Source organism: Schistocerca cancellata, chromosome 6 (assembly GCF_023864275.1).
Source record: "Schistocerca cancellata isolate TAMUIC-IGC-003103 chromosome 6, iqSchCanc2.1, whole genome shotgun sequence".
NCBI lineage: Eukaryota > Metazoa > Arthropoda > Insecta > Orthoptera > Acrididae > Schistocerca > Schistocerca cancellata.
In genome coordinates this window covers 368,877,230-368,892,537 of record NC_064631.1, presented here as the reverse complement: position 1 = coordinate 368,892,537, position 15,308 = coordinate 368,877,230, and the positions used below count along the sequence as shown (strand labels likewise).

The window sequence follows — 15,308 nt, the reverse complement described above, 5'->3', positions numbered from 1 at the left end:
CCACAGGGATCTGTCCTCAGTGTATGCCTGTTTTTAATCGCAATAAACGGGCTCGCTGCGGCGGTGGGAAATTCTGTCTCCACTTCCCTGTATGCTGACGACTTCTGCCTTTACTACCGCTCTACTGGCATTGCAGCTGTTGAACGTCAGCTACAGGGCGCTATCCGCAAGGCGCAGTCTTGGGCTGTGGCGCATGGTTTTTTAGTTTTTGGCTGCCAAGACCCGCGTTATGCATTTCTGCCGGCGCCGAACAGTCCATCCTGAGCCGCGGCTTTATCTTGCCGACGAACTCCTTGCTGTGGTGGAGACCCACAGGTTTTTGGGTGTAGTTTTTGATGCCCAGCTGACTTGGCTGCCTCATATTCGGCAGCTTAAACAGTCATGTTGGCGGCATCTAAATGCTCTGAGATGCTTGAGCCACACTCGCAGGGGCGCCGACCGATCTACCCTGTTACGGCTCTACCAGGCGTTAATCCAGTCTCGTCTGGATTATGGGAGCCTGGCTTATGGCTCAGCATCCCCATCTGCGCTGCGGGTACTGGACCCAATCCTACACAGCAGAATACGCCTTGCCACTAGTGCTTTCCGGACTAGCCCAGTGGACAGCATACTTGTGGAGGCAGGTGTCCCTCCATTGCGGTTCAGGCGCCAAAATTTACTGGCCGCTTATGATGCCCATGTTTTTAGCTTGCCCGGGCATCCAAACTATCGTCTCCTGTTCCCGCGATCGGTCGTCTATCTGCCAGAACGTCCGCCCCGGTCAGGTTGTACGATTGCGGTCTGCGTCAAAGAGCTTCTCTCCGGGCTTAGGGTTTTCACTGTTCCACCTCCTTTTCGGGCCACTTTGCGTACACCCCCATGGTGTGTTCCTCGCCCTTGCCTTTGCCTCGACTTGGCACGGGGCCCAAAGGACTCAGTCCCTCCAGAGGCCTTCCGCTGCCGCTTTTATTCCATCCTGGCCACGTATCAGGGCTCTGACGTTGTTTACATTGACGGTTCGGTGGTTGCTGGTCGTGTCAGTTATGCGCTAACTCTAGGGGACCATTCCGAACAACGTTCGACTGGATGCAGCATTTACACTGCTGAGCTGGTCGCCATCTTTCGAGCCCTAGAATATATCCGCTCCTGCTCAGGTGAGTCCTTCGTGATCTGTAGCGATTCCCTGAGCAGTTTACGAGCTCTCAACCAGTATTTCCCTTGTTCTCGTCTGGTGATGGCTATCCAGGAGTCCCTGCATACTCTTGGCCGTTCTGTGGTCTTTATGTGGACTCCCGGTCATGTCGGTATCCCAGGCAATGAACATGTTGACCGCCTGGCGAAAGAGGCCACCAGGCAACCATCTCTGGATGTTGGCCTCCCAGAGACTGATTTGCGAGCGGTCCTCCGCCGAAAAGTTTTTGCGCTTTGGGATGCTGAATGGCGCAATCGGATCACGCCCAATAAACTCCGTGCCATTAAGGAGACGATGACTGTGTGGCGGACATCCATGCGAGCCAACCGCAGGGACTCAGTCGTCCTTTGTCGGCTCCGCATTGGCCACTCCCGGCTGACACACAGTTACTTACTGCGTCGGGAGGACCCTCCTCTGTGTCGCTGCGGGGCGGCTTTGACAGTGACCCACATTTTGTTGGCCTGCCCCCTTTTAGCTGTGGTCAGGTGGACATTTGCGCTGCCTGATACGCTCCCTGCCCTTTTAATTGATGACCCTGCTATGGCTAGCTTAGTTTTAAGTTTTATTCGGGCAGGGGGTTTTATCATTTAATATGAGTGTTTATGTTTTATTTTATTGTTTTGTGTTGATTCTGGCCTTTGGCCTACAGTTTTAAACTGAGTTTTTAATGTGTTCTCGGTGGTTGGCTTTTCCCTTTTTATTCTATGGTCGGCCAACCACTGCCACACTCCGTGTGATTTTAATTTGTTATGTCTGTTCTTTGTCTGAGTTTTTCTTGTCCTGTGTTGTCTGTTGTCTCTATTATCCGTTTTTTACTCTGTGTGGTAGTTTTTAAGTTTTGGAACAAGGGACCGATGACCGTTGCAGTCTGGTCCCTTTAATCCCACAAGCCAACCAATCAACCAATGTCCTCTTAGTTGAGCTCCAATAAACCACACTCTCTGGCAAAGTATTTGGGAAAAAAAAAATACATAGTTTTCTTTCTGATATACCTAATTGTTACGGCTGGTACTTCCTCTGAAACAAAAATCCCCATATTATCCAAGCAAAAACAAATCCAAGAGCAAAACAACTCCACTTTTTTTGCAATATTAGCACAAATAGGTGTTCTAATACATCCAATGACAAACATTCCCGTCCTGTAAATAGAGAGGTCTTCTCTGTCATCAGGGCTGTAGCTAACAGCACTAGCATCTTACCAAGGCATTCACAAAAGGGGAGATAAGTTAGACTTTCCTTTGGTGACAAGTTATATATTGTTGGGAGGCAAAATCCCAGTACTGTCACATTTAAGTGAACAGTAATACCCATTCTCAGCTTTCGGAGACCCCTTATCCTCACAGTAGGTGTCGTTAACTTGGTATGAGAGGTACCTGACCTTCTGTATCAACCTTCCCAAATCTCTATCTCTTTCCCATCCGAAGGAGGGAACAAACTGTTCGGAAAGCTAGGAATTCCTTTCTTTCTGCGTTCAAATGTGTGTATCAACAGTACTATAATTACAGTACCGGCCAGCCATTCCGTGTCCTTGTATTGGTAGTTTTCTCAAGTGAATTCTCCTTTAAGACAAGTTAAATATTGTCGTAATTAAGAGACATATACATTAACAACTTGGTCTTGCAAGTCCAAGCACTGTTGATATAGTTTTCTTCAACGCAGCATATTTTGACTGAATGTAATCTACTTTCGCATATGTTTGCTGAAATTTATAAAACAGTATGTTGCCGAGGATACATACATAATGGAATACCTTCTTCCTTTGTGACTGATTCGTAAACAATATACAGCAAGAAATATTGTTAGTATTCTTCTGTACAGATACAAAATTATTTTTGTGCTCTTTATGACCATTTCATGAAGTAAAAGTCCAGGTGGTTAATATCATTATAGAATCATATTACAACAGAAGTTAGAATTTTGAAAGTAAGACTCTTCCCTATACAAGGGCTTTATTTGTAGCCTCTCATGTTTGAGCTAGTTGAGCATTTGTGTGACACTTTCATGCTCAGTAAATTAACCTGTAGCTTAATGTGCAGCTCTTCTTTGAATCTTCTTTTATTTTTCTGTTAATCCAAGTTGGTAAAGATCCCAGACTAATGAGAAGTCTGAAGAACTGGTTCGACAGTGTTTTTGTAAGCAACTGCCTTTAATGGTAAATGGCTCTTGCCTTAGTCTGACCTCAGTGGCCAGAGACAGTGGTTATGTTTTTGAGAGTTGTGCTTGTGTGTGTGTGTTTTGTACTTTGGAAGAGTCCTTTAGCCCAAGAGCTCTAATGTAGAGCAGTGTCTAACATTTTCTGTGTTTATTGTGTAAAATAAGTGTAGTTACAAAAGCACTTTTTTCACGTTAACATTCTTCAGGTGCCCAAGGGTAATATTCCGTGCACTGTGGCCATTTCTCTGTCAGTCTTGCAGAGAAACAACCATTGCATAATGTGTGTTCAGTGCCTCCTTCTTTAGACTGCACATCTGAAGCACTGCCCCAGTTAAATTTGTATCAGACTACAAATGACTGGAAGATTGTTTTCTGAGTTTTCCTCTTTCTCTTTTTCAAGAACAAAATTTTCATTTCTCTTTCCTTTGATTGCACTACACCTTACATCTTTTTGAATTATTTCAAATGCTCTCTCTGTGGAGACAACATTAGCTATTTAACAGGTTCAGAATGTGCCGATTTTACTAGGTCATGTCACTCTTGATGTGGCTTTCTGACTTTCTGAGATTGCTGGATACCAATTGGACACACATTTACTCTGTGCTTTGTATCTTGTGTTTCAAACTCCTGGTGTGTGGCAAAGTCATTGTCTCTAAGTGTATGTCTGTTACATGGACAGCCCATTTTTCGGAGGCTGTTTATATCATTTTACATTGTTACTGCTCTCAGGTAGGCCGCTTGAAACAATCTTGTAATCAAAAAGGAGGTTGCTACTTGACCTTAGTTATTTAGCCACCAGGTATCTGTTTCTTGGGGATAATGCATTTTAAAAGGTCCCATGAATTCCACACTCTCAGGCCATATTTTCTGTGTGGAATGGGGTGATGAACAGATTATGTGGACACAGTTTTGTCCTTCCTTGTATATCACACAAATGTGACATGATGCCCATAAACTATTAGCACAACAGGATTATCTCTAGATAGCTCCACAAATTCCACAGAAACCACTTAGTAAAAATATGTGTGTCTGAATCTAGCTACTAGAGTGGCAAGTTAAGTTATCCTAATATGAAATACCGTGTACTACTGTGCGATATTGTCACATATTAGGATACTTGTGGTGTCACACATTAGGAACAAGCCATCTTACGGTAAAAAAGAAGCCTCACAGTTACACTGCATTGTTTAAAGGATAATTCATTATAGTGACTGAAAGAGTACTCTGTGAAGAATATAATTATATGAATATTGTTGTGACAGCTACTCAGTTTCAGATATTGAAGCCCTATACACATACATACACCCAAAAAACTTAAAATTTGACACTTTCAGAGTCAAGGAGTCTCGAAAATATCCAGCTTTGTAAGAGAGAGTAAGTGAGAGAACTAAGTTTTAATACTTCCTAACAGAGCTGAGCACTTCCTTTAGTCAGAATCTAGCTTTCTCACATTAGCGAACTCTGCTGTAATATGCACCTTTCCTCACATTAAAAATCATTTTCATTTATGATGGTATATTTTGAGTTAACCAAAGCAATGTGAAATCAGAACATAAATAGTCATTTTCTCAAATTAAATTCTAATGGAAGTAAGACAGATAGTTGAGCATATGGCATCTGTAGTTTCAGACTTGGAAGGTCATGAAATTTCAATCCTGATTGTCTCTCTTGGAACATTATACATGTACAACTGGATTTTGATAAAAATTTTATGACGTAATTTAAATGTCTTAGATTAATTATGTGGAATAGTCTTATTTTTCCCCAGGATATTTGTAATTTGACTTTGGGATCAATATTTATCAGCTCATAGTTAAATATTTATCCTCTCTTACTCTGTTTCGTCTTCATGATGTGTCTGCCAAGTGTGCTTTCCTGCTACTTCTGTGAATAGTTTTGTGCATACGGAAAAAACTTTCACTTTGGCAACTTAATTTAGACATGATTAATTTCAAAATAATGAATTTTAGTGTTCCCAAACAAAAGGGCAAAAGGATTGTTGTTGAGCTTGGCTCTTACATTTGAATGCATAATTTGACAAAAACTATATCATTACCTGTTTCATTAGTGCCAAGTAATTGAATAATTATTTGATTAGTTACTCTCTCCTGCATTTGAAACATGAGCTTAGTGAAAGATAAAATCTTGCTAGAAGTCTGGTAAATAAGAAATTGCTTAATCCTCAGCATAGTAATGTTCTCTCACTGCTATAAAATGAATGCCCCTAAAATAACAAAGGTGAACTTTTTTTCAGAATTTTGAGACTTTAATGCAATTTTTTTGGCTCAAACTACAATAATTCTCTTATTGCAAGTAATCTGCAGCAGGATTGTACTCATAAAGACAACAGAAGCTACCACAGAAAGGCCATTGTCACGTATTGTGATGGAGACATGATGTAATAGTGGCCAGATGGCGGAAACAAACCGTGGTTCAGCTAATGATGAGCTAACACTTTGATTGAGAGCTGCTTGCACAGTGACACTAACATCTCCTTCGGACAGCATCTAGCGCTGCCGTTCAGGTCACTAGATATTTCATTATTGCTGTTGATGTCTTTTACTTTTGTGTATAATGTTTAATTGGTATTAATTTTCAATGCAGTATATAATAAATCTCACTAGTATGATAATATGTTACTGCTATAAATCATCATGGGCATTAACAGAGCAAAAATGTTGCCTTAAATGTTGACATGGCTGTATATGTTGAGAATGTTTATTGTGGGACTTTTTTTTTTTTTGTTTTGTTGACTGACAGAGAAGAGGAGGAGAAGCTGGTGGTGAAGGAAATGATGTACCATGCTTCTACGATATTTGCAAGGAGTCACAGAGCATTTGGGGAAAAATATTTTAATGGGTGGAAAACCACAACTGAGGAACATATTCATAGAATAAAAAAATCGGGTTCAGTTGCCAGTAATTTTCCTAATTTATTCCATGGCCAGTTTCAAAATACAGCTTCCTCTTCAGGTGTCATTAAATAATTATGGGAACACAAACATTTGGTGGTCGGATCAGTCAGTCATGGGGATAACACCAACTTCAAACATATCCACGGGTATGTAGGACGGGCAACAACATTGCCTGTCTGGTCATGCTGCGCAGGTGGGAACTCTGGTTGCTGGTCCTGCACTTCCATGTGTGTGCTTGATGTAGGTGTGTCCCCCATGACTGACAGACAGACCCAGTCACCGTACATTTGTGTTCTCACAATTACTTAATGACACCTGAAGTAGCAGCTTTACTTTTAAATTATCCATGTAATAGATCAAGAAAATTACTGGCAAACTGAAGCAGATTTTTGTTCTAAAAATATATGGGGAAAGTTCTTCACTGAGTGAGCATTAAAGCCAATCCAAAAGAGCAAGGGAAGATAAGAGATCTTCTGAGGCCAACCAAAGATGCCAATTGATATGCTGCACAAGCTAAGAGTTTATAAGTCAGCTTGTATGTAGGCTAGTTTACGTTGTGGAGATGTGGCAACCTATATGGTTAAAGGACACCAGAGTAACACATAACATGGAGAACATTATAAATCAAAATTGGCAGAACACCCAAATTAATGTCGTAAACATGTACAGTTTAGAGTGCTTGCAAGGCAGCCATTTACCTTCAAAAGGAGGCCAACCAAAGATGCCAATTGATATGCTGCACAAGCTAAGAGTTTATAAGTCAGCTTGTATGTAGGCTAGTTTACGTTGTGGAGATGTGGCAACCTATATGGTTAAAGGACACCAGAGTAACACATAACATGGAGAACATTATAAATCAAAATTGGCAGAACACCCAAATTAATGTCGTAAACATGTACAGTCTAGAGTGCTTGCAAGGCAGCCATTTACCTTCAAAAGGAAGTGTGGAAGGCAATCAAAATAGTCAAGTGGTCCACCAAATGAAGCATGATGATGTTTAAAAAATTCCATTGTCTTGTATGCCAACAGAATCTGGCATATGGACACACTGCACTTTTGAGGTTGCCTCATCATGCTTCACTGCCAACTCTTCTACAGAAAGGACTCATCCTAACTGCCACTGGACATGCGAGAGCAGCTTCACTTCTTATAAATAGCAACCACTGATTTGTCGTTGAGGGCCAATAAAATTTCACCTTAAGTGGAGAATATCAGCTCCTGTCCTCTCCACACCTGACATCCAATTATATGACATATATTACTGAAAACCCTTTTAAAGAATTGTAGGGCTTGGAGTGAAATGTTAAGTTGCACTGAAAAGTAATATAGCTTCATAGTATTACATATTCTACTGAAGGCTACTTCCAGTAGTGGTCAAAATGTTTGTTCATCATTTTACAGCATGATGTGTGACACAACCCAGAAGAATTTTATGGTTCTTGAGTCTGCCCCTGAAAGCCTACTAATTTATGCAGTCCAAATTATTTGATTGCTTGTGATGGTGAAAACACAACAGTTTTTGTATACATGCAGTTACAAGTTAAAGCAATGCCTGTGGTTCAAAAATAATTTTAAACAATAAATTGCTGAAATATTCAATGAAGTATTATTTTTTTGTTCACTTGTATAACAAGAAATTTGTGTTTACATTAACTTTCTCCCCATCAGTCTTAGTAATTGGAACTTTTCTGTAATTACTGTATATAATATAAAGAAAATTATATTAAATTATGGGGAAATAGAATTTTATTTGGAAATAAATAACATATATTTTAAAGCCCAGTTTGGAATATACACACTTATGCATAGAAAAATGCACTGCACCCAAGTGTTCTGTACCAAAAGTCGTATGTGATGAAGAGAGGAAAACTGAGGGAAGGAACAGTCTGAACAACTTTTAAAATTGGAGAGAGGAAGGTTAGGCTTTAACACACCACCAACACTGAATTTGTTATAGGTGGAACTCAAGCTTAGAATGTACAGTATGGAGAAGTAACCAGCCAATTCCTTTTTAAAGCAATCATCGTAGCATCATCATAATACATTTGGATTTAAAGAAACAATGGAATGACCAAATGTGAAAGACCAGATGGGGATTTAAATTCTGCTTCTCGTGAGTAACCTAGGACAGTCGATGCTGAGGTGTGTGTGTGTGTGTGTGTGTGTGTGTGTGTGTGTGTGTGTGTGTGTGTGTGTGTGTAGCAGTTTGATTATGCTTACATTGTAATGTTAGCATATTCTTTAATCTCTGTATGATAAAGCCAGTACTTAACCTTTCCTCTTACGGGAACAAGGAAGGAATGATTTTTTAAAATTGTCAAGTTATACCCAAGTCCTTCCTAAACCAGAAGCATGTATGGTTTTTGTAGGTTTGGTTTATACTGATGGGAAAAAGAGAGCATTTTCTAAATAATCCTCTTTTGTCTGTTGCCAATTCAGAAGTGTTTTTCCTGACTGCAACAGGCTGTCTGTGTCGTACTCTGTTTAGTCTTTGACCACTGCTCACTGCAGTGGAACATCAGTTCAGTGTTGTGTTTACATTTTGCCCATTATAGTGAGTTGAAGGAATTGCTTGACTTCGAGAAGTGTTTCTTATTGTGTTTATGGTTATATTTTATCCATGTGGTTAGTTAAGTAAGAGCAGAGTACTATGGAGAAGTAGTAATAATTTACAAGAAATGAGAAAAGCTCTGTGACCCACCTTTCTTCACAGGATTGCTGTAGAATAGGACCCCTCTCATTATCGCTGCCCAAAGGGCCCCGATTATTGGTGTAAATATCAATGATGTACATAGACACAACCACATACCCTACCGATGTCAATAGCTAATTTATAACACGTCAGTAGAGAGTTGTTAGCAAAAGCTTAAAGTCCCAACTAAAGTTTCAGTAACTATGTGTGGGGAACACTTGCCTAAAACAGTATTTTTGGGCCTCAGTCCCTAAAACTGAGGTCATGGCCACAGTGTTGTGTTTCAGTGGTGTGTCAGTTGGCAGGCTGAAAGTTTTCTAGTTACATGATCGTAGAACCTGGGGTGAACATGAAAAATATACTTCTCTCAGTTGACCAGTTGAGGGTGTGGAGGCTGAGAAAAATATCCTGCAAAAGACAAAAGTCTGGAATTCAAGACTGTGTCCAGGCAAAAGATGAACCATACAGAAATGCACATTGATTACAGCTATGGTCATGGCAAGTTTCAGCTTTGAATGTAGGTTGAGTAGATAGTATCTCTAGATGCATTTTCCCAAAAGTATGAAAATTTTAGCTTTGGGCACAATTTTCTCTGAAACTAGTACATCCATGTCAATGAAACTTGGTACAGAAATTAATTACCACTTTCATTGACATAAACTAGAATTATGGCAGTCAAATAAAAGGTGTGACAAACATTTAGTAGATTTTTTAAAGCCAATTTTTTTGTTTGTTTTATACTTTCCTGTCCATTTTTACTGTGGTGATGATGTCAAATAAATACACATTGAAGGAAATATGTCAACTTATACGTGCTTCAAATTTATTTTGAGTTGGTAAAATAAATAAATAAAGAAATGTGCACCATTGTAGTGTGGTCAACCATAGGAAAACACTAATGAGTGGTCCCCTTAATGCTGTTGCTGTTAACATGCATGCGTGCAAGGTTCAAGCAGTGAAGTTTTTTTTTTTTTTTTTTTTTTTTTTTTTTTTTTTTTTTTTTTTTATGCATTTCAGCAGATAATATTGTCAGTCACTTTCAGTTATTAAGAAGGAAAACCTTTAGATAACTTGGAGAAGAGACTATGTAATGCTGTAGTTTCAAGAAAAATTGTTCTGAATTTACTTCTTTGCATTCCTGGCAGTTTGTTAAACATTACAACTTATTTAGATTTTGATTGGGGCCATTGGATTTTTATCATAATAGTTAATAACGTTATCCTCTGTGGTAATACTGCAATAATATTCATCATTGTGTGTGTTTGAGGGGGGGGGGCTGGGGTACATGGACCTTTTTCTGTTATTTGTAAATATTTCTTTTATTTTTTCAGACAGTGAAACCACATGTTCCACTAATCAAATTCCGCAAGGGGGGTAAGGTTCAAGGTAAGTTATCATCTGCATCAGAGTATAAAGTACTCTTTATTGTAAAGTATAGTTGCAGTTATTGTTGTAAAATGCCCCTCCTACTCTCTCTCCTCCAAGTGTATTCCTGAGTTCATGCATTTTTTTGCATTCATCACACTTTGGGAATGAGGGCAGAGAATTTTTAGGAGAGGTATTAGGTAGTAATACTGTGACAATCATGAAATAATGACTTTTAGTTTTTACTAGTAATGTTATCTTGTTGGCTTAGTTGCTTACCAGTAAACTCCCATTTCCGTAAGGAATCGAACTCCCACTGTTTCTAAGGTAATTCTGTGTTAAACCTTTAACTTAAGATTATAACTTTTAATCAGTAGATTATGAGAGCATTTTAAATGTTTAAATTTGGTCAGTAATTATATGAAATATAGAAAATAATTCTTTTTGCCTCTGGAAGCCATTACGTAGGCACTCTGCAATTGGGATTATGAACTATGAACTAGGTTGACTCTTCAGTGATATAGATTAACCTTGTAAAGCTCCAATAATGACTTTTTGTCTTATTTAGTTTAATTTTGCAACTGTCTTGACTTGAGTAGGGGAGCTTTACACAGAGAACATACTTTGTTACAAAATAAATCTGACCATGAGCCTAACACAAAGAAGTGTGTGTTACAGTTCTCAGATATTAAAGCTATTCGGTTGAAAAATGAAAAGCGTCACTTTGAAACAATACCAGTACAAATCAGATAATTTTTTTTATTGCCTCTTTAGCATGTAACACACTTCTCTAACAATGCCTGGACATATCCAGTCTTGTATTAGAGGTTATGCTAGTTCATATGCACACTGAAATAACCACTGCTGTGTTGTGTTTCCGCGCTCATTAAATAGATAATCACTGATCATAGAAACATTTTCATTTACATTCTACTATCAATATGTTCCTCCACGACAATTGCTGATACACAAACACAACACTGTTTCAACCGTAAATCTTGTAACTAATCCTGCACCCTTCTCACATAACTTACATTCGTTCACAGGAGAAAAGTGAACGCAATTAACACTTTCAACTCTTAATTATACTTTCTAGCGATTTATTCACACTGTTTACCCCATTGCTGCTGCCTTTGACCATTGTGTGTGGAAGCCCAGCAGCAGTTCTTTTTCATACCCCAAGACAGCATGTGATCACTATCACTGGGGCATTTTTGCCACATTAATCAAAACTATGCTCTCACGATGGAAAAGGTGCACTCAGCTTCAGAAGTTCCAGAAGCCACCAATAACTAAGGAGTACAATGTCGATACATTAAAACATCTAGGATAGCAGTACTCCTTATGACCTCAGATAGTGTTAGCAAAGTAAGTAAGAAAACCATTGGCTATCTGAAGCTGTACTTGCCAGATATGAAAAATAACCATTCTTTTGAGAACTAAGAACTGTAATAATTTGACCAGCTGCTTGTATGGAGAGAGAATGCCATCCTTTAGATTAGATTTACTTTCATTCCAATTGATCCATAGTGAAGAGATCCTCCAGGATGTAGAACATGTCAGAAAAACAACAATACATGACAAACATTTACTACTCAAACAAATAAGCTAATGTACCATTCCACAGGTCCCAAGTAGAATGATCGTCATTTTTTAATGAACACTATATGAAAGAATCATTTTACAAATACTAATGCACTGAATTCAAAATACGGAAAGTTTTTATTTATTTATTTATAAGGTAATAAATATGTAATTCAACTACTATAATACTTATTTACAATGAACACATTACTGCACTGCACTGAAATTCTGCAGAAGTTATATTGTACTTTATGTACATATAATAAAGGGAAACATTCCATGTGGAAAAAATATATATAAAAACAAAGATGCTGTAACTTACCAAACGAGAAAGTGCTGGTAGATAGACACAATAAAACACACACACACACACACACACACACACACACACACACACACACACACACACACACAAATTTCAAGCTTTTGCAACCCAAGTTTGCTTCATCAGGAAAGAGGGAAGGAGAGGGAAAGACGAAAGGATGTGGGTTTTAAGAGTGAGGTTAAGGAGTCATTCCAATCCTGGGAGCAGAAAGACCTACCTTAGGGGGAAGCACGCGCGCACACATCCACATTCATCCGCACATGTACAGCCAGAATCGGCTAATGAGGGCAGTACTGTATTGATTGTTGGAGTTGCTGTTGACTATCACTGGTTATGACAGCAGGTAGAGAGGCCACAGTGCCGCAAATAACTTTTTAGTTCAATACAGGACGATGACAACAACCAATGAACAGCCATACCAACCACAACCATCAACGTACTATGGCACACAGAAATAATCCCCCCCCCCCCCCCCCATCCCCTGCACATAATCTTATGTGCCCTGCACATCACAAATTGCAGATATTAGCATGGGCATAGAAACATCACAAATGGATGAAAAGTTGTGTGGTCTGACATGTTGTATTGTGCAGTTGGTACACATCAGTGGCAGTACAGTGTCGAACTGGGCACCATCAAGTGGGTGGGGGTGGTATTCTTCTGTAGGAGAGCTTTATGTAGGATGAAATGGGATTTTTGAGGCATATGCCATCTTACCTGCAAAAGGAATGGGATCTTAATTTGTAGATGTTTTAATGAGCAACAAGAAAGTTTTGCCTAAAATAGAGGTTATTGTATATATACGTCAAGTAAGAAGGAACTTTTTGTAAAATACACTGAAGCGCCAAAGAAACTGGTATAGGCATGTGTATTCAAATACAGAGATGTGTAAACAAGCAGAATATGGCACTGCGGTCGGCAACACCTATGTAGGACGAGAAGTGTCTGGTGCAGTTGTTAGATCGGCTACTGCCACTACAATGGCAGCTTATAAAGATTTAAGTGAGTTAGATTGTGGTGTTATAGTCAGCGCACGAGTGATGGGACACAGCATCTCCGAGGTAGTGAGGAAGTGGGGATTTTCCCTTATGACCATTTGATGAGTGCACTATGAATATCAGGAAACTGCTAAACATCAAATCTCCGTCACTGTGTCTGGAAAAAGATCCTGTAAGAACAGGACCAATGATGACTGAAGAGACTCGTTCAACGTGACGGAAGGGCAAATTGGTGCAGATTTCAAGCTGTGCCATCAACAAGTGTCGGCATGTGATTCATTCAAAGAAACATTATCGATATGGGCTTTTGGAGCTTAAGGCCCACCAGTGTACCTTTGATGACTGCATGACACAAAGCTTTATGTCTGGCCTGGACCCGTCAACACCGACAGCGGACTGTTGATGCCTGGTTGGACGAGTCTCATTTCACATTGTATCAAGTGGATAGATGTGTATGGGTATGGAGACAGCCTCATGAACCCAAGGACCCTGCATGTCAGTAAAGGACAGTTCAAACTGGTGGAGTGTGTGGGGAATGTGCAGTTGGAGTGATATGGGACTCCTGATATGTTTAGATGAAACTCTGACAGGTGACATGTGCATAAGCATCCTGCCTGACCACCTGCATCCATTCATCTCCATTGTGCATTCTGACAGGCTTGGGCAATTCCAGCAGGACAATGCGGCACCCCACATGTCCAGAATGGCTCCAGGAACACTCTTCTGAGATGGTTGAAACACTTCCATCTGCTGGCCACGAAACTACCCAGACATGAACATTATTGAGCATCTCTGGGATGCCTTGCAACATGCTGTTCAGAAGAGATCTCCGTCCCTCGTACTCTTGCGGATTTATGGACACCTCTGTAGGATTCATGGTTTCAGCTCCTTCCAGCACTACTTCAGGTATTAGTAGAGTCCATGCCACCTTGTGTTGTGGCACTTTTTCATGCTCTTGGGGCCGTAAACAGTATAAGCAGGTGTACCAGTTTCTTTGGCTCTTCAGTGTAGCAGAAAAAGTCAATTCTGTTTTGATAGGCAAGGATGTCGTATTTATGCCGCACCCAATAATATGGTTGCTTGTGCATCAAAATCAAATGGAATGTACTGACTAGACCAACTGTACGATTGGAATTTTGAAGCAAAATCAGTATTGCACTCAAATAGTTCAGACTTGTGGTGTAAAAGACTCATCTGCTTTGTGAAGCTATATATGCACTACACAAAGGTCTCTAAAGCGGCATTTCATATGAGGGAGCAGTTAATACTCCATGTGCAATTCACTTAGAGGGCAAATACAAAGACTTCCTTTAAATTCTAGCTCTAGAGCCACAAGCTAGTACATTCAGATTTGTGGGGGGACTGATGCAAACTAGGTCAGTAGGAGAGGCCAGATACTTTTCTTTAACAGAGCAGGCAGCACACAAAACAAAACATCAAAAGCGAAACACAGGCTTTCAGTGAATGGTTAACCCAAGAAAGTTCACTTTTGTACATTTGCACTAAATAAGCACAATATCTAATTGGATCGAAAAAACAATCATGCCAGTCATCATAAACGCCATCCAAGGCTTAGCGGATGCACTTTTGAACAGAGTCTTGGCACATTCTGTAGCGAGCGAGATAAAATATGTACAGTGAACAGCAATTGGATAATCACCCAAGTGAAGACACGCCGATCTTTATGTACTCTTGGTGCAGACAGCAAATGGAACACCTGCATTAGAGTGCTTCAACATCTGCAGCAGTGCACGCATAGTACCCTTCTTTACTACAGAATTATTTGTATTGTTATTAGTTAAAGACTAACAACTTTCTCAGTTTTTCTGAGGAAATCTTTACTCTGTTTATGCTTGGAAAATCTCAGCTTGATAACTCTTAAATTATGACTTCCAGAATTTTTCAAACAGAACCAGGGGTTACATTTTGACTAGAAGTGTCCCTTTTCTGACTTCTGTACCTTGTTTAAATTACAGTATCTTCTTGAAAACTCGTTCAGGTCCATCATTAAATTTATTAAATATAGTGCTGTTATTTTAGCATTGTATCTTAATTATGAAGGATAGGTAACCTATTTTTTTTTACACTTTTTGGTTCAAAAATAG

The 15,308-nt window shown here is 39.6% G+C and overlaps 1 protein-coding gene across 1 annotated transcript in view; it reads left to right on the top strand.

The window, feature by feature from the left end:
• The window catches only part of LOC126191264 (alpha-ketoglutarate dehydrogenase component 4), a 46,739-nt gene that overhangs the window by 9,302 nt on the left and 22,129 nt on the right, over positions 1 to 15,308 (top strand). Inside the window, exon 2 of the mRNA XM_049932073.1 lies at positions 10,263 to 10,317. Within this exon, the coding sequence (XP_049788030.1) occupies positions 10,263 to 10,317 (55 nt within the window). The remainder of the gene's footprint in view (positions 1 to 10,262; positions 10,318 to 15,308) is intronic.